This window comes from Dipodomys spectabilis, unplaced genomic scaffold (genome assembly GCF_019054845.1).
Source record: "Dipodomys spectabilis isolate Male_0828 unplaced genomic scaffold, ASM1905484v1 ptg000264l, whole genome shotgun sequence".
Taxonomy (NCBI): Eukaryota; Metazoa; Chordata; class Mammalia; order Rodentia; family Heteromyidae; genus Dipodomys; species Dipodomys spectabilis.
The window spans coordinates 8875270-8896998 of NW_024870941.1; the positions used below are offsets into that span (position 1 = coordinate 8875270).

The window sequence follows — 21729 nt, forward strand, 5'->3', positions numbered from 1 at the left end:
AGTGACCCCACTGTGATGCCACCCAGGGGACCCCAGTGACCCCATGTGATGTCACCCTGGGGACCTCAGTGACCCCACTGTGATGTCACCCAGGGGAGCCCAGTGACCCCACTGTGATGCCACCCAGGGGAGCCCAGTGACCCCATGTGATGTCACCCAGGGACCCCAGTGACCCCACTGTGATGCCACCCAGGGAGCCCAGTGACCCCATGTGATGTCACCCAGGGGACCGCAGTGACCCCACTGTGATGCCACCCAGGGAACCCCAGTGACCCCATGTGATGTCACCCAGGGAGCCCAGTGACCCCACTGTGATGTCACCCAGGGAGCCCAGTGACCCCACTGTGATGTCACCCAGGGAGCCCAGTGACCCCACTGTGATGCCACCCAGGGGACCCCAGTGACCCCATGTGATGTCACCCTGGGGACCCCAGTGACCCCACTGTGATGCCACCCAGGGGACCCCAGTGACCCCATGTGATGTCACCCTGGGGACCTCAGTGACCCCACTGTGATGCCACCCAGGGGAGCCCAGTGACCCCACTGTGATGTCACCCAGGGGACCCCAGTGACCCCATGTGATGTCACCCTGGGGACCTCAGTGACCCCACTGTGATGTCACCCAGGGGAGCCCAGTGACCCCACTGTGATGCCACCCAGGGAGCCCAGTGACCCCACTGTGATGTCACCCTGGGGACCCCAGTGACCCCACTGTGATGTCACCCTGGGGACCCCAGTGACCCCACTGTGATGTCACCCAGGGGACCCCAGTGACCCCATGTGATGTCACCCTGGGGACCTCAGTGACCCCACTGTGATGTCACCCAGGGGAGCCCAGTGACCCCACTGTGATGCCACCCAGGGAGCCCAGTGACCCCACTGTGATGTCACCCTGGGGACCCCAGTGACCCCACTGTGATGTCACCCAGGGGAGCCCAGTGACCCCACTGTGATGTCACCCAGGGACCCCAGTGACCCCACTGTGATGTCACCCAGGGGAGCCCAGTGACCCCACTGTGATGTCACCCAGGGGAGCCCAGTGACCCCACTGTGATGTCACCCTGGGGACCCCAGTGACCCCACTGTGATGCCACCCAGGGGACCGCAGTGACCCCATGTGATGTCACCCAGGGGAGCCCAGTGACCCCACTGTGATGCCACCCAGGGGACCGCAGTGACCCCATGTGATGTCACCCAGGGGAGCCCAGTGACCCCACTGTGATGTCACCCAGGGGAGCCCAGTGACCCCACTGTGATGTCACCCAGGGGAGCCCAGTGACCCCATGTGATGTCACCCAGGGGAGCCCAGTGACCCCACTGTGATGCCACCCAGGGGAGCCCAGTGACCCCACTGTGATGTCACCCAGGGGAGCCCAGTGACCCCACTGTGATGTCACCCAGGGACCCCAGTGACCCCACTGTGATGTCACCCAGGGGAGCCCAGTGACCCCACTGTGATGTCACCCAGGGGAGCCCAGTGACCCCACTGTGATGTCACCCTGGGGACCCCAGTGACCCCACTGTGATGCCACCCAGGGGACCGCAGTGACCCCATGTGATGTCACCCAGGGGAGCCCAGTGACCCCACTGGGATGCCACCCAGGGGACCGCAGTGACCCCATGTGATGTCACCCAGGGGAGCCCAGTGACCCCACTGTGATGTCACCCAGGGGAGCCCAGTGACCCCACTGTGATGTCACCCAGGGGAGCCCAGTGACCCCATGTGATGTCACCCAGGGGAGCCCAGTGACCCCACTGTGATGTCACCCAGGGGAGCCCAGTGACCCCATGTGATGTCACCCAGGGGACCACAGTGACCCCACTGTGATGTCACCCAGGGGACCCCAGTGACCCCACTGTGATGTCACCCAGGGGAGCCCAGTGACCCCACTGTGATGCCACCCAGGGGAGCCCAGTGACCCCATGTGATGTCACCCAGGGGAGCCCAGTGACCCCATGTGATGTCACCCAGGGGACCCCAGTGACCCCACTGTGATGCCACCCAGGGGAGCCCAGTGACCCCACTGTGATGTCACCCAGGGGACCGCAGTGACCCCACCCTAGTCCTGCTAGAGGAGTGGCCCGCCTGGTCCTGGGCTGTGTGGTGGTGGGGAAGGGCAGCAGTCCCCTCTGTGAGGGTGCTGGGGTGGGGTCCGGCCCTGCTTGGCACTAGTGCTGGCCTTGTGGGCCTGGTCCCTGTACTGTCCAGGAGTCCCAGGAGATGGGCCCTGGGCCCTGGGTGGGGTCCGGCCTGCTGCTTCTGCCACTCGGCAGTTCCTGACCCCTTCTGCCCACACCTGCTTTGTTGCATGAGGCTGATTGCGTGGTGGCTGCATCACCAGTCTTCACTGAGGGAGGTGCCGGGGACAGTGGCCCGGGACAGTGGGCATCCGTGAGGCCCTGGGTGCCACGCAGGCACTGGTGGCCCTGTGTGACCCAGCCAGAGTTGGCTTGGACATTAAAAGAGACGGACTTGAACGCACCCCGGCTGGCACCAGGCTGTTGGGAAAAGGCAGAAGTTGTGACTAACGGTAGCCGTTAGCACGTGGCACTTAGCCTGTGTGGTAGCGGTGGGCTAATGGCTCCTGGTGAGCTTCTGAAGTGCTGCTGACTTCTAGTGGGCCATAATGGTGTGCACATCAGGAGTCTCTGGGCTCGGAGTCGAAGCCCCGAGAGGCCCCAGGCTGTGTGGGCACCCGTGCTGGCCTCCGCCGTCCCCACCTCCCTGGCCTTTGTGAGTGTGCTGCCTTCCTGGGCTGGGCTCGGGACAGCTGAGGCCCCTCTGGCCTTGGGTGAAGCGGGGCTGCTGGGTCTTCTGCCGGCGAAGGCGTGCGGCGGGCGTGGTGATGGGGGTCCACGGCAGCTCAGAGGCGCTGGGCAGGCTGTTGCCAGGGGCTCCAGGTAGAGTCTGGGATGTGTCCTGCCCCTGGGGTCCATTGCCACCACCTGATCATGGGGCCATGTGTCTGTCTGAGGGCCTCCTCAGGGAGGCCTCCGTGATTACCCTCCCTTGGCGGACCTTCCCTCTGCTGTGAGCCCTGCCTGTTTATCATGCCCACCTCTGGAGCGGCCCCCTGGCGTGGTCCTGTGTTCACTCACCCCTGCCCCCGCCCCATGGCCTCCATGAGTCCAGGAGTTTCAGGGTGCCTGCGGGCTGCCTGGAGGAAGAGACCCTGGCCTCGTCCAAGGGCTGAGGGTGTGGTGGGCATTCTGGGGGAGATTGGGGCTCCTGGAGGTGTGTCTGGAGAGGTGTGGGTGGTGTAAGGCAGGTTGGCAGGTGGCACAGGCCCCCAGTCAGGTCCAGGGTGGGCTGGACACACGTGTGCTCTGTACAGCTGCCCTGTCTGGCGGGGGGGGGGGGGCTGCAGGCCGGGCAGGGTGGGAGGCAGAGGGCTAGTGGCGGGGGGCGGGGGTGGGGAGTGTGGCATCAGGGGCCCTGGGGGCTCTGCCCTCTTTGATGGCAGGGGTAGGGCTGGCATCTTCTGAGACCACTGCTTATTGTCCAGGCCTGACTGCCTGGGGCTGGCAGAGATGTTGGAGAGGAGAGGTGGGAACGGCACGGGGAGAAGCCTGTGACCTGGGCCAGAGGGGAGGCAGAGGTCAAGGGCACTGTGGCTGAGGCAGGAAGGGCAGAGGCTGTGCGGTGCCTGGGTGGATCGCAGGTCTGGGCTGCTCAGGGCTTTATGACTGTGAGGGAGTGGCTGTCGTCACACTGGTTCACAGATGAGGCAGCAGAGGCGCAGACACCAGCGTGCTGTGGTCACCGGTGTGGCGACGCTCCCTCTGTCCCCGAGGAAAGGAGGTGGGCGGACCTGCAGCCAGCGCCCTGTGTGCTGTGTGGCCTTGTGAACACTGCTGGGGGCAGGGAGGGACCAGGAGGCTCTGGGACTGGTCCCGACCTGGAGGTCGCTCTGCGCATGGCCGCCTGGGGAACTGAGTCACAGATTGGCATCCTGCTTCTTTGAGGACGCCCAGGGGCTTGGTTCCAGAGTAGAAATGGCCCCTGACTCAGTAGTGGTACCTGCATAGGCATCCCTCCCCCTTGGAGCACTCCAATATCGTAACTACGGGGTCCACAAGGGGCCTGTGGCTGCCTGGTCCTCCTGTGCATGTCTCCTTGTCTCCCCAAGCCTGGCCCCAAGCCTGGCCCCAAGCCTGGCCAGGGAGACACCAGCACGTATTTGTCAAGTTGGGCGAATGCTGGCCTGCCGCTCCTCCTCTGGTCAGGGTCCTGAGGTCTCTGGGGTCTGCACTGCAGAAGACCCCCAGGCTGAGGCTGGGTCCCAGAGGTGAGAGGCAGTGTGAGCGAAGGGGTGGCCTCCCCGTGATGAGGGCAGGTCCCCCGGGGCCACTGGAGGCCAGGCTGGCTCAGAGTGGCCTCTCTCTGGGTGGCCCTACCTGGCTGCCTGACCCCCAGCCTGCTGGCAGCCAGGGTGTGCCCAGTGGCCATGAACACACTGGGTGCCTGCCTGCGGCTGCACAGGCCACGGTGGAGGAGCGGTCTGTGCCTGGCGCGGGGTGGGCGGCTTAGGGAGAGAGCCGAGCCAGTGGCCGGTCTGGAGAGGGCCTGGCAGCCGCTGCCCAGAGCTCCGTGGCAGGCCAACAGGTGCCAGGCTAGCATCACCAGGCTCCCCGCAGCGCTGCTTCCTGTCACAGCCCAGGTGCCCTCTGACCCGCCGGGTGGGCACCATCTAGAAGGTGCCGTGTGTCCACTGATAGAGTGGCGCCGGCCCCAGGTTGCACAGGAAGTTGGTGCCACCATCAGGAACATGACTGCCCGCCTACCAGCTCCTCCTCCAAGAAGCCTTCCTGTCCACCCTGCCTGGCGGCCCCTGCCAGCCAGGTTGCTGCCTGGAGCCTCTGCTGGACTTCCTTCTGCTGTCCGCCTTCTGGCTGTGGACGCTCAGGAGCTACCCCTTGGGTCACCAGCACCTCAGGGAGCTGCCTGAATGCGGAGGCCTGAGGCCCACCCGCAGGCCTCCCAGGTCCCGAGTGCCCTCCTTGGAGGTGATGGAGCGAGTTGAGCGGGATTAGGTGGCGGGGTGACCTTTGAGGCTCCTCAGACCTCCAGGGCTGAGATCTCGTGATGGCTTCTGGATATGCCCCACATCTGGACCTTTGCCCGGAACGCTGGGTCACTTGTTCCTTCCACAAACAAGCAGGGGCCCTCTCGTGCCAGGGCCTGTGCGGGAGGGAGTGGTGCCCGGCCCGAGGAGAGCCCTCCCCGCGGTGGGGACACGCTGCTCCTCGGGCTCGTGGCCAGGAGACGGGGGCTGGGTGGGCAGGGCCGGTGGTGCCAGTCACTTGGGAGAGCAGGGCTCAGAGCTGTGGGGTTCACGGCCCTGGGCTCTGGGAACATCGCGGGCAGGGCCTGACTTGGAGCTCCCCTCTGGGCCTACAGTGATGGCTGCCCTGGAGGGTTCCAGGAACGGCTCCTGCCGTGGTATAAATAGACTTCTCCGAAAGGCCTGGGACCCTGCCAGCTGAAGAAGGTGCCCCCCCCCCCCGCCTGCCCCAGCCAGGCCGGAGGCCTCTGGGAAGGGGTCTCGGTGGGAGACAGGCATGTGCGGGGGGCTCCCAGCCGCTCTGTGAGCTCGGCGTCCTCGCGAAGCTGCATGGAGCTGGCTGGCACCTCTCACGGAGCCTCCCTGATGGTAGGAACAGGGGGACGGCAGCGCCGGCTGTGCCAGCTTCTCTGCTGGGGGCACGAACCTGGGGCCAGCAGAGTCTCTAGGATCTCTAGTCCTTCTGCTTTGTGCTGAGCGACTGGGAAAGTTGTTCAACCTCTCTGAGCTGCTGTGTGGGGTGAAATGTCCACCAGCAGGTGATGAAGGTGGGAAACTGGAGGGCAGTGAGTGTCCAGAGCTGAGTCAGCCAGGGCTTAGGGACATGCTGCCGTAAGGGAGGGGGCACTGGAAAGGGAGGGGGCACTGGAAAGGGAGGGGGCACTGGAAAGGGAGGGGGCACTGGAAAGGGAGGGGGCACTAAGAGCCCTGGAGGAGTTTGGAGAGCACTGGGAGGAGGTGGGGAGCACTGGAGGAGGTGGGGAGCACTGGGAGGAGGGTGGAGAGCACTGGGGGGAGGTGGGGAGCACTGGAGGAGGTGGGGAGCACTGGGAGGAGGTGGAGAGCACTGGGAGGAGGTGGGGAGCACTGGGAGGGGGTGGGGAGCACTGGGAGGAGAGTGGAGAGCACTGGGAGGAGGTGGGGAGCACTGGGAGGAGGTGGGGAGCACTGGGAGGAGGTGGAGAGCACTGGGGGGAGGTGGGGAGCACTGGGAGGAGGGTGGGGAGCACTGGGAGGAGAGTGGAGAGCACTGGGAGGAGGTGGGGAGCACTGGGAGGAGGTGGGGAGCACTGGGAGGAGGATGGGGAGCACTGGGAGGAGGTGAAGAGCACTGGGGGGAGGTGGGGAGCACTGGGAGGAGGTGGGGAGCATTGGGAGGAGAGTGGAGAGCACTGGGAGGGGGTGGGGAGCACTGGGAGGAGGTGGGGAGCACTGGGAGGAGGTGGAGAGCACTGGGAGGGGGTGGGGAGCACTGGGAGGAGGTGAGGAGCACTGGGAGGAGGATAGGGAGCACTGGGAAGAGGGTGGAGAGCACTGGGAGGAGGGTGGGGAGCACTGGGAGGAGAGTGGAGAGCACTGGGAGGAGGTGGGGAGCACTGGGAGGAGGGTGGGGAGCACTGGGAGGAGGGTGGGGAGCACTGGGAGGAGGGTGGAGAGCACTGGGAGGAGGTGGGGAGCACTGGGAGGAGAGTGGAGAGCACTGGGAGGAGGTGGAGAGCACTGGGAGGAGGGTGGAGAGCACTGGGAGGGGAGTCGGGAGCACTGAGGAGAGTGGGGAGAACTGGGAGGTGGGGAGCACTGGGAGGAGGATAGGGAGCACTAGGAAGAGGGTGGGGAGCACTGGGAGGAGGGTGGGGAGCACTGGGAGGAGGTGGGGAGCACTGGGAGGAGGTGGGGAGCACTGGGAGAAGGTGGGGAGCACTGGGAGGAGGGTGGGGAGCACTGGGAGGAGGTGTAGAGCACTGGGAGGAGGTGGGGAACACTGGGAAGAGGTGGAGAGCACTGGGAGGAGGGTGGGGAGCACTGGGAGGAGGTGAGGAGCACTGGGAGGAGGTGAGGAGCACTGGGAGGAGGGTGGGGAGCACTGGGAGGAGGTGGGGAGCACTGGGAGGAGGGTGGAGAGCACTGGGAGGAGGTGGGGAGCACTGGGAGGAGGGTGGAGAGCACTGGGAGGAGGTGGGGAGCACTGGGAGGAGGGTGGAGAGCACTGGGAGGAGGTGGAGAGCACTGGGAGGAGGTGGGGAGCACTGGGAGGAGGTGAGGAGCACTGGGAGGAGAGTGGGGAGCACTGGGAGGAGGTTGGGAGCACTGGGAGGAGGTGAGGAGCACTGGGAGGAGGTGGAGAGCACTGGGAAGAGGGTGGGGAGTACTGGGAGGAGGATGGGGAGCACTGGGAGGAGGGTGGGGAGCACTGGGAGGAGGTGGAGAGCACTGGGAGGAGGTGGGGAGCACTGGGAAGAGGTGGAGAGCACTGGGAGGAGGTGGAGAGCACTGGGAGGAGGTGGGGAGCACTGGGAGGTGAGGAGCACTGGGAGGAGGTGGAGAGCACTGGGAAGAGGGTGGGGAGCACTGGGAGGAGAATGGGGAGCACTGGGAGGTGGGGAGCACTGTGAGTAGGTGAGGAGCACTGGGAGGAGAGTGGGGAGCACTGGGAGGAGGTGGGGAGCACTGGGAGGAGAGTGGGGAGCACTGGGAGGAGGTCGGGAGCACTGAGAGGGGAGTGGGGAGCACTGGGAGGAGGTGGGGAGCACTGGGAGGAGGTGGGGAGCACTGGGAGGAGGTGGAGAGCAGTGGGAGGAGGATAGGGAGCACTGGGAGGAGGTGGGGAGCACTGGGAGGAGAGTGGGGAGCACTGGGGAGGAGGATAGGGAGCACTGGGAGGAGGTGGGGAGCACTGGGAGGAGGTGGGGAGCACTGGGAGGAGGTGGAGAGCACTGGGAAGAGGGTGGGGAGCACTGGGAGGAGGGTGGGGAGCACTGGGAGGGGAGTGGGGAGCACTGGGAGGAGGTGAGGAGCACTGGGAGGAGAGTGGAGAGCACTGGGAGGAGGTGGAGAGCACTGGGTGGAGGTGGAGAGCACTGGGAAGGGAGTGGGGAGCACTGGGAGGAGGTGGGGAGCACTGGGAGGAGAGTGGGGAGCACTGGGAGGAGGGTGGAGAGCACTGGGAGGAGGGTGGGGAGCACTGGGAGGAGGTGGAGAGCACTGGGGGGAGGTGGGGAGCACTGGGAGGAGGTGAGGAGCACTGGGGGGAGGTGGGGAGCACTGGGAGGAGGATAGGGAGCACTGGGAAGAGGGTGGAGAGCACTGGGAGGAGGCGGGGAGCACTGGGAAGAGGGTGGGGAGCACTGGGAGGAGAGTGGGGAGCACTAGGAGGAGGTGGAGAGCACTGGGAGGAGGTGGGGAGCACTAGGAGGGGAGTGGGGAGCACTGGGAGGAGGCGGGGAGCACTGGGAAGAGGGTGGGGAGCACTGGGAGGAGGTGGGGAGCACTGGGAGGTGGGGAGCACTGGGAAGAGGGTGGGGAGCACTGGGAGGAGGTGGGGAGCACTGGGAAGAGGGTGGGGAGCACTGGGAGGAGAGTGGGGAGCACTAGGAGGAGGTGGAGAGCACTGGGAGGAGGTGGGGAGCACTGGAGGGGAGTGGGGAGCACTGGGGGGAGGTGGGGAGCACTGGGAGGAGAGTGGGGAGCACTGGGAGGGGAGCTAGAACCTAAGGCTGCCTGAACCATCCCCTGGTCTTTGCCCTGAGCCCCAGCTTCTGGGCTTCCTGTGTTTGTGGGTCTGCTGCCTGGCATGTTGAGGTGCTGTGTTCTGGGATCTCTCCTTCCCTGGGGTGGGAGGTGAGGCCTGGCGTGTTGGGGTGCTGTGTGTGTTCTGGGGTCTCTCCTTCCCTGGCGTGGGAGGTGAGGCCTGGCGTGTGTTTTCTGGGGGTCTCTCCTTCCCTGGGGTGGGAGGTAAGGCCTGGCATGTTGGGGTGCTGTGTTCTGGGGTCTCTCCTTCCCTTGGGTGGGAGGTGAGGCCTGGCATGTTGGGGTGCTGTGTTCTGGGGTCTCTCCTTCCCTGGCGTGGGAGGTGAGGGTGGCAGCTCAGGCAGGTGCGTTCTGGGGAGGGCAGTGTGGAGGAAGTGTCTGCTGACCTCTGGCCAGCCTTCCCCTGCCCTCCGCCCTCCGGCTGACTGTGGTCCAGGGGTCGGCGTCCGTCTGGGAGCTGCGCTTGGAGCTGGCTTCCCAGCAAGGAGAGGCCGGGGCCTGCCGCGTGATGCGTGGAACCCAGACCTGGGGCTGCGTCTGGGGCGCGCGGGGCCGGCGAGCACCATGGCTTAGGGTCCTCTGGGTTCCAGGCGCAGGGGCGTGTGCATTGTGCTCCTCAGTTCCCTGCCTCCCTGTGTGATTGGGGTCTCCCCGGCTCTGTGCCTCAGTTTCCTCAGCTGTAGGCTGTTGGAGCTGGCCTGGGCTGCGTGCCCTCCGGCCTCTGCCCCGGTCCTGGCTCCCCAGTGGGGGTCTTGGGGGCTGGCGGCCAGGGGATCCGGGCTGGCTCAGGGCCACTCCCTTCCCGCCCCGCCCTGCCCTGCCCCGAGTGCGGTCTTGGGGCGGCAGGTGCCCTAGGGCCGGCCGCGGGCCGCCGCCCCCCACGTGATGCCGGGCGCTATAAATAGCGGGGCAGGCGCCGGTCCTGAGCCAGCGGCAGAGGCACATGGAAGCCTGGAAGCTGCTGCTCAGCTGCTTGGCTGCCGGCGGACGTGCGTGGTGAGCCAGGCTTGGGCGCGGGTGGGGGACACAGCGGGCCCCCATCTCCTCCCGGGTGGTGACCTGGGATCCAGCCCCGCCCCGGGGAGGCGGTGCCCTGGCTGGCTAATGCGGGGAGCGGGTGTGCCCCTCCCCGCTCCCCAGACCCCAGGGTTCCAGCCTGGGGCACCCCAGCCCACCCGTCCCTGCCTGCCCAGCGGGCAGCCTTCTCTGTCCCAGACCCACCTCCACTGCTGGGTCTGTGCACCCAGGACCCCCTGCAGCCCACCAGACTCAAACCCCTTCACCAGATCTGGTTGGACCGAGGGCAGGTCCCATGGGGAGCCGTCTCCTGAGCTCAGCCTGCCTCTGCTTCCCCTACCCAGGTTGCAAAAACCCACTTGAGCCGAGGGCCTAGTTTGGCCTGTCCGGCAGACAGGTGGGCCTCCCTTAAAGCATTTTGAAAAGAGAGCAGTTCAGGGAACAGCACTGGACCTGGGGCTGTGGGCTGGACTCCGTGGAAGGGGAGGACCTGGGGGAGGGGCTGGCCCACATGGAGATGAGGGCGGTGGGCGTGGTGGCCTGGCTTTGGAAAGTGGGCTTGGTGAGCTGCACCGGCTCAGTAGGCGGAGGCCTCAGCCACAGGGAGAGCTCACCCGGCCCTGCTTCGCCCACCTCTGGAGGCACTAGGATTGGAGGATGGATGGCCAGGTAGACTGTGGCTGCCCACATGGGACTATGTGTTGGGACCCCCATGTCGGCTGGGATGGCTGGCAGCCCTCCCTCTCCCCTTCCTCAGGGACCTCGCAGAAGGGCGTGGACAGGAGGGGCTTCTAGGGGCAGTGTGTGGGGCCTGGCTGTGTGCTGCTTTGGCGGAGCCCAGGCTGCTGGGAAATGGGGTGTGTGGTAAGATGGTGTTGCGGCCCGGTCCTACCCGCCTGGGGTCCCTGGCTCGTGCTGGTCAGGCTCTGCTCTGGGCCCTTGGTCCAGCTCTGTGTGCTTCAAGTGTGTGCACAGGTACTCTTCTGTCCTAGGGATCTGTCCAGAGACAGCAGAGCCACACTATGTGGCGGATAGGGGGGTCCGCCTCTTTGGAGGCTCCTAGAATCTCATGGCTTCCTTGGGCTTTCTTCCTTCATTCTCTGTACACATGAGGTGTGCGTGCTCACACGGGACCTTGCCTTCCCAGGGGCCCTGGGTGTTTGTGTAGGCAGCTCTCCTCACGAATGCTCAGGTGGTGAGCTTGCTCGCCTGCACTCGAGTGCGGTGCCTTACCTCCTGGTGGAGGTCAGGGAGTGAGGGGCTCAGCTCGAGGGGCTCGGGCCCACAGCTGGATGCAGAGGTCAGCGTCCTAAGCCGGGCCCAGTCTGCAGCCAGGCTGAGGTTCCAAGGGCCTGGTCTGCCTGGTGAGCTGCTGGAGAAGGGGGCAGGGGTAGAGGTCAGAGGTGGTGGGCTGGGGAGGGACTCTGCCAGGTGGGGGCAGATCGAGGCCGGGGCTGTGGGTAGGCTGAACCCGGTGGCTGGAGGCTTGCTGACCGCCAGGTTACGGCTGGAGGAACTGAGAAGGTGTCTTGTTTGGCTCCTCATTGTGCCGATGGAGACACAGGCCCAGAGGCCCCTGGGAGGGGCCCGGGTGCCCCTTGCCTGGGGCCTTTGGAGCTGTTGGCCCCCGAGAGGAAGAGAGGCAGGATGGGGTGCTCCTGTGGCCCTGACCAGCTTCCCCAGGGCCCTGTCACTGTGTGACCCTACCCTTGGCCACCCTTGCTGTACCATCTTGGCATGCTCCTGGCGGCTGGCCCTTGTCCTGTGGTGTGCCAGCCTGGCAGCTCCCGGAGGACAGGATGGCTTGTTTACCTCTCCAGCCCAGCCAGCCCAAGCGCGTGGTGGCTGGGGGCGGAGACCACAGAAAGACCCAGGCAGCTAGGACTGCTTGTGTCTGTGAGCGGGATCTCTCAACCCTTGTCCCTCTCACACGGCACCCCCAGAACACTCCTTATCCTGAGCTCCCTTTCCCAAGGTCAGCTGCTCCTGCTGACCCCTGCTCAGAAACCCCAAGACAAGGGCCACTGCTCATGTGGGGACTGGGGGGAGAGTGCTACTGTCATGGCCTGTGGGGTAAGGGCTAGGCTAAGAGGATTGGTGGCCTCTGTTGCCTGCTTGTTGGGGTTCAGAATGCTTCTGGGGTGTGTGTCCCTGACCCCGTTCCCTTCCTACTGTCTAATGGCTGAAATGGCTAATCTACCAACCCCGGGTCCCGGGAAGGCCAGGCAGGCGCTGCGCTCCTTGTGTTCACAGATGGGAAACTGACGTCCAAGAAGGGACACTCATTCTCTCTCTCCTCGCCCCAGGCAGTGCCAGCAATTGATGGCGAGACCTTGGCGGGCCGGCTCTGAGTACTGCCGCTCCCAACATTGCAGCCGCGCCCGGCGCTGAGAAGAACCGGGTCCCTGGGCCCTCACCACTGCCCCAGCCTGCCGATGGCTCCTGCTGCCAGCCTGGGGACCAGCTCCGCCTCCGGATCCCGCTGACCCCCTCCGGGACGTGCCCTACCCCAATGGGGTAACGTGCTGGGGGGCCCCCCACATGCCAGAGGCCGCCTGCCACGGCTGCTACCTGCGACCCTGTCCCGGGGCTGCTGGATCCAGTGTTCCTTTTGGCCCTCGGTGACTTGGGACGCAGCTTTGGACAAAGGGGGCTGTGTGGCCCACGGATGCATCCACAGAGACCCTGCCACGCTCCACACTGCCGGCAGCCAGACTCACTTTGGAGTTTTTGGATTCTTTTAAGTCTTTTAAGTCTCCCACCCCACTGAGGCTTTTGTTTTGTCTTTGTTATTCCTTTAACATTTTACCCTTTTATAATTACCAGCTCTGACACAGGAGTTGAAACTGCCCAGTTTACCGTGGGGCTGTTTTGTTCATTTTCCTGTTTGATTTAGGGTTTTTTTAAATAGTCTGAGCACAGGGAAGCTTCTTCTCTCTCCCAGGAATTTGCACAATATTTGTGTGTGTGTGGGGGATGGGGGTGGGGGGGATGAGATTTTAAAAAGAGTTATTTTTGTTTTGCCTTTGGACAAGCACGGGGATCTCATTTGACACAGTTTGGGGGGTGGGAGGAAGTTTGCAGGTCTGGGTCCCGAGCCTCTCTGCAGCCCCCAGCTGGCCTGCCCCCCGCCTGCCTGGAGGAGGCATGGCCCGCATGAACCGCCCAGCCCCGGTGGAGGTGAGCTACAGGAACATGCGCTTCCTCATCACGCACAACCCCACCAACGCCACGCTCAGCACCTTCATTGAGGTGAGTCCAGGGCATGCCACGCCGGGTTCCTGTCACAGGACATGGGTGCTTGGGTATGGGGCACTGGGGGCCGGTTGGGTTCCTAGAGAGCACAGGGCGGGCCAGGACTGAGCAGTAGTCTGTGGGCTGTGTGAACCGAGGCAGTGGAGAGCTGAGGGTCTTGAGCGATGAGATACTGCCTAGGCTGTGGTGGTAGCCTCTGCAAAGGCTGAGCAGAAAGGGGGCCCTGGTGAGCCGCGGCTGCTGCCCGGGAAACAGCCCGTAGGCAGATGGGGAGAAAAGGTCAGCCGCACAGCCAGCCAGGCTGCGAGAGGCCCTCAGGCTCCGGGAGGCGTTGGGCTAGGACAGGCAGGGCGGCGGCTCTGGGCTCAGATGTCAGGGTGAGGACAGGCAAGAGTCACGCCTGGACGTGGGAGGGGGCAATGGCTGCCACTGGGAAGAGCGGAAGCCTGGAGAGGCAAGGGGGCGCCCCTGCCTGCTGCCCAAGACCCCACAAATGTGAGCAGGTGTGTTTGTGGACCCTGAGCTGGCACGGCGTCAGGTGCTGTCAACGAGGCCACGTGGAGTGACCGCCGTGGGGCTCCCTCCTGCTGCAGATAGAGGGCTGCTTACAGAGCCTGGGCTGTGCAGGGCACCCAGGGGCTGTGTGCAGCGCCACCCGTGGAGCTTGTCACCTTCAAAACGGAAAACAGGCTAGATGGGGCAGAGGTGTCCTACCCTTGGGGAGCCGGGACCCTGGCCAGTGAGCTGAGGCCCTGCAGGGAGCGAAGGACTGCTCCTCCCATGGATACCCTGCAGATCCCAGCCAGCACTGTGAGTGACTGCACCAGAACTCGGAGTGTAACAAGGATGAAGGCTCAGTATGTGACAGGCCAGGGACCAGGATAAGGAGGGCTCAGTGTGTGAGCAGATCAGGGCTCAGTGTGAGCTGGGTCAGGGCTCAGTGTGAGCTGGGTCAGGGTTCAGTGTGAGCAGGGTCAGGACTCAGTGTGTGAGCAGGGTCAAGGCTCAGTGTGTGAGCAGTCAGGACTGAGAATGTGAGCAGGGTCAGGGCTCAGTGTGAGCAGGATCAGGGCTCAGTGTGAGTAGGGTCAGGGCTCAGTGTGAGTAGGGTCAGGGCTCAGTGTGAGCTGGGTCAGGGTTCAGTGTGATCAGGGTCAGGACTTAGTGTGTGAGCAGGGTCAAGGCTCAGTGTGTGAGCAGTCAGGACTGAGAATGTGAGCAGGGTCAGGGCTCAGTGTGAGCAGGATCAGGGCTCAGTGTGAGTAGGGTCAGGGCTTAGTGTGAGCAGGATCAGGGCTCAGTGTGAGTAGGGTCAGGGCTTAGTGTGAGCAGGGTCAGGGCTCAGTGTGAGTAGGGTCAGGGCTTAGTGTGAGCAGGGTCAGGGCTCAGTGTGTGAGCAAGGTCAGGGCTCGGTGTGTGAGCAGGGTCAGGGCTCAGTGTGAGCAGGGTCAGGACTCAGTGTGAGTAGGGTCAGGACTCAGTGTGAGCAAGGTCAGGGCTCGGTGTGTGAGCAGGGTCAGGGCTCAGTGTGTGAGCAAGGTCAGGGCTCGGTGTGTGAGCAGGGTCAGGGCTCAGTGTGAGCAGGGTCAGGGCTCAGTGTGAGCAGGGTCAGGGCTCAGCGTGGGAGAGCAGCAGCAGTGTTTGGGGCTGGGGAGGTCGTTCAGTGCCCTGTTGCCTGCATTCTCGGAATGCTTGGGTTCCAGCCTTGCTGTGTCTGGTGTCTCTGTCCCTTGACTGGCAAGGCCAGTGATTCTCACCACTCCCAAAATATCAGCCCAGAGCAGGTGGGGAGCTGGCCCGGCCCCCGTGTATAAATGCCGGTATCTGGCTGTGAGTTGCCTGACCTTTTGCTTAGGTGCGGGGTTTCCCCGGTGTGCAGGGCCTGGCTCCCTGGGCCCCTGGGGCTGCTGCCCTGATGGCCGAGGCCGGGTGCATGGGCACTATGCAGGACGGTGCTGGGCCAGGCCCCCCAGCTGAGCAGACAAGGCCCGCCTATGAGTGGTGTCCTGTTTTTCCTGGGCACCCAGAAGCTTCTGGGAGAGCCTTGCTGCTGAGGTGGAGGTCCTGAGCACCACAGGGCGGAAGGGCGGAGGAAGGGGCTATGTGGGAGGTGGAGCTATGGGTTACAGCGAAGGTGGGCGGGTGGACAGGGACGCAGCCCTGCCGGCCATCCTGCCTGTTGCCGAGTTTCGTGTCTAGCACTGCTAGGGCACAGACCTCCTGTGGTTGAGGGGACAGTTCCCTGGCCTGATGTCCAGGAGTGGGGACCTAGTCCTGTCCTGGGCCCCCAGGAGGCGTGGGCATGCCTGGGGGTCCCAATCCAGGTGCCCTGCCCAGCACCCTCCCTCCTTCCATCCTGCCAGGACCTGAAGAAATATGGGGCCACCACTGTGGTGCGCGTGTGCGAAGTGACCTACGACAAGGCCCCGCTGGAGAAGGACGGCATCACCGTGGTGGTGAGGGCGTGGCCCTGGTGGTGAGGTGATGGTGGAGTGGGGCCGTGGCTGCGGGTCCAGCATGGAAGCCCCCTCTCGTGCTTGTCAGTCCCTGGCCTGTGTGTGTCTGGACTGTGGGCGCGCGGGCACTGGTAGGAAGTGAGCATTGGGACCGAGGACCTTGAGCGCATCGCCCTTCTGCCCCCGAGGTGGGGTTGCCCCGCTCTGGGGAAGTGCTGGCTAGCCTCCCGAGAGCCAGGCCTTCCTGCATGTCGGGGCGGGCGGTCCTCACTGATGTCACCAAGCCTCAGACCCACATCCCCCCTGGGGAAATGGAAGCCTGGGGGCCAGGCATTGTGGGGCACAGTCAGGAGGACTTAGCTGGGGAGTGTCTGCCTGGGCCCCTGGCCCGGGCCGCCGTGGTACAGAGCGGCTGAGACGCAGCGGGTGCATCCCCATGCTCTGAGCGAGCAGCAGCCTGGCTTCTCTGTGCTTGGGCCTGTCCCGGGGGCCTCATCTCAGCCTCTGTATGCCAGATACCCGGGGCCCTGTAGCTGGGCAGCCGTGGGCGTCTGGGGAGGGCCTCGTGGAGGCCTGAGGCCTCCTGGGCTGTTTCCTTGGTGCCTGTGGCTCTGGGGACCCTGTGAGGATGACACAGCGCTGTGTGTCGGGCTGCAGGCAGGCTCCTTGGTGCAGGGGGAGGCCTGGGTGGGCCAGGCCGGGGAGGCAGGCCCCAACTGAGCTGCTCCTGGGCAAGGACCCTCTTGTGGTCGTGAACAACCACTGCTTGACGGTTTGGGGTAATCAGGTCGGGGCTGAGTCCTGCTGCTGTCCCTTCCTGGCTGTGGGTCCCCATGGGCCACTCGGAGCCTCAGGATCCTCACCTGGTGAGGGTGGTTGGAAAGCACCAAGTACCTCTTCCTTCCCCCCAGGCAGATCGGGTTGGGGTAGACACTGGCAGGACACAGCAGCACGTTGCTGCGTTCCCACTGACCCAGAGGCTCCGAGGCTGCCGCTGGCACAAGAGGTCGGAGAGGCTGTGGCAGCAGAACTACAGGCAGGCCAGGTGCCGTGGCTCACGCCTGTAACCCTCGCTCAGGAGGCTGAGATCTGAGGAGCCCAGAGTCCAGCACTCCAAGTAGGGTTGGAAGCCAGCCCGGGCAGGAAAGTCCCTGAGACTCTCATCTCCAATAAACTACCAAAAAAGCCAGAAGTAAAGCTGTGATTCCAGTGGTAGAGCGCTACCCTGGAGTGAAAAGGTTCAGGGACAGCACCCAGGCCCTGAGTTCAAGCCTCAGGATTGGTGTCCCTTCAAAAAAAATTAACTCCAAACCACAGGCAGGTGACCAGGAGCCTCTAGAGAGAGGGGAAGGGCCCCAGAGGAGGAGAGGGGGGAGGAAGTGGAGGGAGGCCTGGGGTGCTCTGCATGGCTTGGGCTGCTGGCCCAACCTAGCGGCTCAGCACCCTGTGCCCTGGCACTGCCCATTCTCCCCGGGCCCCAGCGTAGGTTCTCAGTTCTTCCCTCTGCAGGACTGGCCCTTCGATGACGGGGCGCCTCCGCCCGGCAAGGTGGTGGAAGACTGGCTGAGCCTGCTGAAGGCCAAGTTCTGCGATGACCCGGGCAGCTGTGTGGCCGTGCACTGCGTGGCGGGCCTGGGGAGGTGAGCCATGGGTAGGGCTGGTGGCAGGACTCGGAGTGGCGGGCCAGGATTCAACAGGCTCTAGTGCTGGGAGTTCACATTGAACCTGGCTTCCTGTGCATTGCCTTTCCTGCCTTCTGATGCAGGCCCCATCCACCTGGCCTTCCCAGAGTCAGCTGCCAGGGTCCCAGGCATGTCCTCCCATAGCCTGGCAGGGAGGAAGGCCTTCCGAAGCCGAACCTCACCCCCTCCTGCTGTCACCTGCCCCTCCCGAGGCACAAAGACCCCCCTCCCCCAGCCCACTGAAGCCTGCAGCTCTTCCTGGAGAAGGAACAGGATCTGGCTTGGATAGAAATGAGCCAGGCTGGGGAGTCGCCCATTAAAGGGACCACCAGCATCATGGTAGTCGCCGTGTCCCGAGCTCTCATCCCAGACGCTTGGCCTGGGCACTGGTCTAACTGTTCACAGCAAGTTACCCACAAGGCACAGAGGCACAGAGAAGTTGTTGCAACCAGGAAGAACCCTGGAGGGAGCTGGGATTTGGTCCCAGGCAGTTGGTCTGGGCCTTCCATTGAGGAGCTTAGGGAACTGGGAGGGGGTGGGGGGATGGGAGGATGATCAGGCCTCTGGAACACCATGCCCGAGTCTCCAGAGGTGGTGTGTTGGGGAACACGGGTTATGGGGGCTCGGATGACCAGCCCTTGTCACATGCCCGCAGGGCTCCGGTCCTCGTGGCACTGGCCCTCATTGAAAGTGGGATGAAGTATGAAGACGCAATCCAGTTCATCCGGCAGTGAGTGCCCGGCGGTGGGAGGGGTTGAGGGCCCGGGGGTGGGGACCCATGAATGCCCGGCGGTGGGAGGGGTTGAGGGACTGGGTGCAGGGCTCCTGCTGCTGGGGGAGGGCAGGACTGTCACACCGCTCTGTCCTCTGGTGCTCCATTGCTTTTGCCTGTGCGGCTTCCTGGCCTGAGGCTGCTCAGGTTGCATGGAGGCCTTGTCGCCTTCCGCAGATGTCCTCCTGGTTCAGGGTCGCTTCGCTTGTGCAGGGGGATGGATCCTAGCCTGGGCAGGTGGGGGCTGAGCCGGGCCTGGTGACCCAGCCGCCTGTCTCCATCTCTGCAGGAAGCGCCGTGGAGCCATCAACAGTAAACAGCTCAGCTACCTGGAGAAGTACCGGCCCAAGCAGAGGCTGCGGTTCAAAGATCCGCATGCGCACAAGACCAAATGCTGCGTCATGTAGCGCAGGAGCCTGGCCAGGCCCAGCTCTGTGATGGCTGCGTCCGTCAAGGCCTGTCCTGGCTGCCTTGTGTCATCCCACGGCCTCCCCGGGGCTGCGTGCACCTGTGTCCGAGGAGGCCATGGCGGTGCGGTCTCACTGTCTTCCTGTCCGTCTGCAGCTCCACCCACGTGCCCCAGGGCCCACAGCTGCCTCTGAGGCCGGTTGGCCCTGGGTCCTGGACTTGTGGGCAGCACGCTGTCCCGGCTGCAGGCCGCCCTTGGCTTGCTCGCCGTGGGCATGTGTTTTTTAACCACTGGCCCTTTTTGGCAACCCCTCACCCTCGGCACCTCGTTATTGGATCCCGGGGCGTCAGATGCTCTGGACATTTGAAGGCAATAAAATGGGAGCCGTGGCTACGTGTGGATACGGGACACAGGGCCGGGTGGGGTGGGTGGCCTCAAGGCCCTGGGAGGCTACTACTACTGTCCCTCTGCCCCTCATGCTAGGGCTCCCGTGTGCTCCCACAGCGCCCCTTGGTGGCCAGGCCTGGCCCTACATGCCTCGACTGCGTGTGTGGTGGGATGGGGGCGCTGTTGGTCCAGGGCCCCTGATGCCATCCCTTCCCCTTGGTGGCGTTTGAGGCCCTGGACAAGGCCCAGGCAACCACCCACCAGTCCCCAACTGGCACTCTGTCCTCTGGGCCCACCTGCCTGCCCTGGGTCGCCAGGCACCTGAAAGGGGTCCTGAGCCCCTAAATCTCCGTTCCTTCCTCCTTCCTCCGTCAGCTCACCCACCAGCGGCAGCACCCTGCCCCCAGGCCTGTGCCCCCGCACTTGCCTTAGGAGTCCTAGGGTGGCCTGCGGAGGATGCAGCTTTCCCACAGCCCTAGAAGGGGACAAGGTGGGACACGGCTCCCCCTTTCCATTCCAGGTCTTTGTCAGGCTTGGCTTGGCCTGGTGTTGCTGTGGGTGTCTGAGCACCTACTGTGTGCCACCTCCCCAGAGCCTGCCTGTCCACGCCATGGGACACCACCACGGTGCCTGTCTCAGGGCCAGGTCTGAGGGGCCAGGCCTGAGAGCCTGCTGCCCAGGGCCCAGGGCTCTGGAGGGCAGCCAGGAGGGCTAAGAGTGACCCACTCCAAGAGCAGTCCTGGCCCCTGCTGCCCCGGCCCATCAGGCTGGATCCAGGAGAGACCCCAGGCTCGGATGCCGGCCCTGTGAGGTTAGTGGTCAAGCTGGTGACACACGGAGAGGCAGAAGTACGCTGAACAGCAGAGGCTGGGGAGGTGGGAGATAGGCTGGGTTTTGTCTAGGTGAGGTGGGGCTTTTGGCCGCAGGAGCAGCCCAGGCCTCTATCCAGCAGGGCTCGTTGCTGGGCCTTGGGGTTGAGGGGTGGGGATGCGCGGGTTGAAAGCTCTGCTGGGGTGTCCAGCCTGGGAGAGCTGGCTGGCCCATCTGGCGGGGGCGGGGTGGGGTGGGGGCACAGACAAGGGAAGGCCTGCCACTCCACACGAGGGCAAGCACGGCTGAGGGATGGCACCCTCCCCTGCCCTCAGCCCGACGTGGGCCAGGCTGGCCGTGCCTGCCAGCCCCTGGGACTTGCCCTGACTGGACTCAGGAGGGTGGAGGGGTTGGAAGGGAGACTCGGGTCCCTGCCTGGCTTGACATCCTTCCCCACCATCAGCTTCAGCCCCGACATGGCTCCAAGATGGAGACAGACCAGAGGCCAGGGGCGCCAGGGGGTCACGCGGAGCTGGCTGTGTCTCTGGAAGCGGAGGGGCCAGCACGGGCTCCCGGCCCTCACAGCCCGTCCCTGCTGCCCTGCTGGCAGTCCCCGCCAGGGTCTCGCGTGGCGTGGCCACAGCGGAGGGGCTGCGGATGTTGGGATGGGGCCATGGAGGGGAGCCGGTGGGTCCACAGTGCTTTGTTGAATCTAGACTTTTCTTTCAAATGGAAAAATGTCATGCAGCCGAGCTCTGGCGAGCGGCACCGGGGCTGCCCTGCATGGGCTCGGGGAGCAGGACAGGCAGGGAGGCGGCTGCCAGTCAGTCCTGGGATCTGGCCGACACCTCTCGGAAGAAGGAGAGCAGTCTGGCGGCAAATTCCCGGATGCCTGGTTCTGGGTCTTTTCTGAGATCTTCGAAAGCTCCAGGGATAGGAGAAGAGACAAGTCAGAGGGGACCAGGCCGTGGAGTGGCCCCAAGGCAGCCGCGTGGGGGTGGGTGTGAGCCAGGGCCGAGACCTCATTCTCCATCACATTTGTCAGCCCACCCCTTGTGCCCTGGCTCTGTTGGAGGGGTTCGGTGGGCTGGGCAGAACCCCACACCCCAGGGGCCCTGTCTGGAGCTTCAGGCCAGGGACAGAGGCAGGGCAGGAGAGGCCTGGGTCCCATGCTGGGGCTGGTACTAGGCTGGGGAGGAGCTGGAAGAGCTGCTGATCTCTGGGGTTTTGGTTTTGCCATCTGTGAAGTGGGTTTTAGTATGTGGAGTCGGGACAGGGGCTGCTTACTGCAAAATAGTAGCTTTCCGTCGATGTCATTGGTCATCTGGGACACAGCCTCAGGGTGGTAGCAGGTGGTGTACCCTGTGAGAGACCGCTGACAGCTCTTGGGGGCCCAGAGCCACCCTGTGTCCCTTCCCCCAGGATCCCTCCCCCAGGGCCTGCTGCCCACCTATGAAGAGTGCTGCCCAGGTCTTGATGTGGTGGTGGCGGCTGTGCAGGTAGCTGAGGGCCTGGGTTAAGTGGATGCTGAACTCCTCCTGGCTGTGGGTCATCTGGCCACAGGAAGCCCACTCATCACCACCAGGCTGGCCCGGCCCCCACGAGACAGCGAGGGGTCGGGGCGGGCAGCCCAGGCCCCCACACCCGGCCCTGGACCCCAGCAGCTCACCAGGCAGGTCCAGAGGAAGTGGCGGGCGCTGAGACCATGCTCCCAGGCCAGCGTGCAGAACAGTGTGTGCTGTAGCGGCCAGCAGAGCAGGACCGCGCAGCGGTAGAAGGCGAACTTGGCCTGCTGTGGGGACAGCCAGGGGGCACTTCAGCCACTGCCCTGTGTGTCTGGGCCTGGGGTCTACCTCCTCCCTCAGTGACCACAGTGCTGAGGGCGCCAGGGCAGGCTGAGGTCCGGGGAAGCCCCGGCCTCAGGCTGGACTGTGAGCAGCTCTGATTTGGCCCCTTCCAGCTGTGCTGCGTGTCCATTTTCCAGGTGACAGCGAGGCCACCAACGCTGGGCACAGCAGGGAGTATTGCAGCCAGTGTACAAGCTCAGTGCTCCTCAGAGCCCTGTGCATGCCCCGTGCGGGGAACAGACACCTGGCTCACAGAGACAGCACAGTGAGAATGCACGTGA

General features: G+C 64.6%; 2 protein-coding genes across 3 annotated transcripts in view; one reads left to right on the forward strand and one right to left on the reverse strand.

Moving 5' to 3' along the window:
- The first annotated feature begins 12873 nt into the window (after nt 1-12873).
- Nucleotides 12874-18793, forward strand: Ptp4a3 (protein tyrosine phosphatase 4A3). Of its 2 annotated transcripts, none has more exons than XM_042699959.1 (5): nt 12874-13082; nt 15449-15541; nt 17051-17181; nt 17879-17953; nt 18285-18793. In XM_042699959.1, exons 1-5 carry the CDS (start codon nt 12978-12980, stop codon nt 18400-18402), a joined length of 522 nt encoding a protein of 173 aa, XP_042555893.1. In that variant the 5' UTR covers nt 12874-12977; the 3' UTR covers nt 18403-18793. The 2 variants fall into 2 exon arrangements, with proteins under 2 accessions (XP_042555893.1, XP_042555895.1); XM_042699961.1 differs by having other exon boundaries at nt 12874-13078; nt 15445-15541.
- Nucleotides 18794-20425: 1632 nt separating this feature from the next.
- LOC122125324 (maestro heat-like repeat family member 5) overlaps nt 20426-21729 on the reverse strand; it is a 34759-nt gene continuing 33455 nt past the window's right edge. The window contains exons 28-31 of the mRNA XM_042699933.1: nt 21271-21393; nt 21052-21154; nt 20889-20963; nt 20426-20526 (exon numbers count right to left, since the gene is read on the reverse strand). Coding sequence (XP_042555867.1) covers nt 20426-20526; nt 20889-20963; nt 21052-21154; nt 21271-21393 — 402 coding nt within the window. The remainder of the gene's footprint in view (nt 20527-20888; nt 20964-21051; nt 21155-21270; nt 21394-21729) is intronic.

Bases quoted from the DNA above. Each gene is read 5' to 3' on its own strand.
- Ptp4a3 (XM_042699959.1), top strand. From the start codon at position 12,978: ATGGCCCGCATGAACCGCCCAGCCCCGGTGGAGGTGAGCTACAGGAAC. The intron at 13,083-15,448 runs GTGAGTCCAGGG...CCATCCTGCCAG, and splicing joins CGCTCAGCACCTTCATTGAG to GACCTGAAGAAATATGGGGC. The intron at 17,182-17,878 runs GTGAGCCATGGG...ACATGCCCGCAG, and splicing joins TGCGTGGCGGGCCTGGGGAG to GGCTCCGGTCCTCGTGGCAC.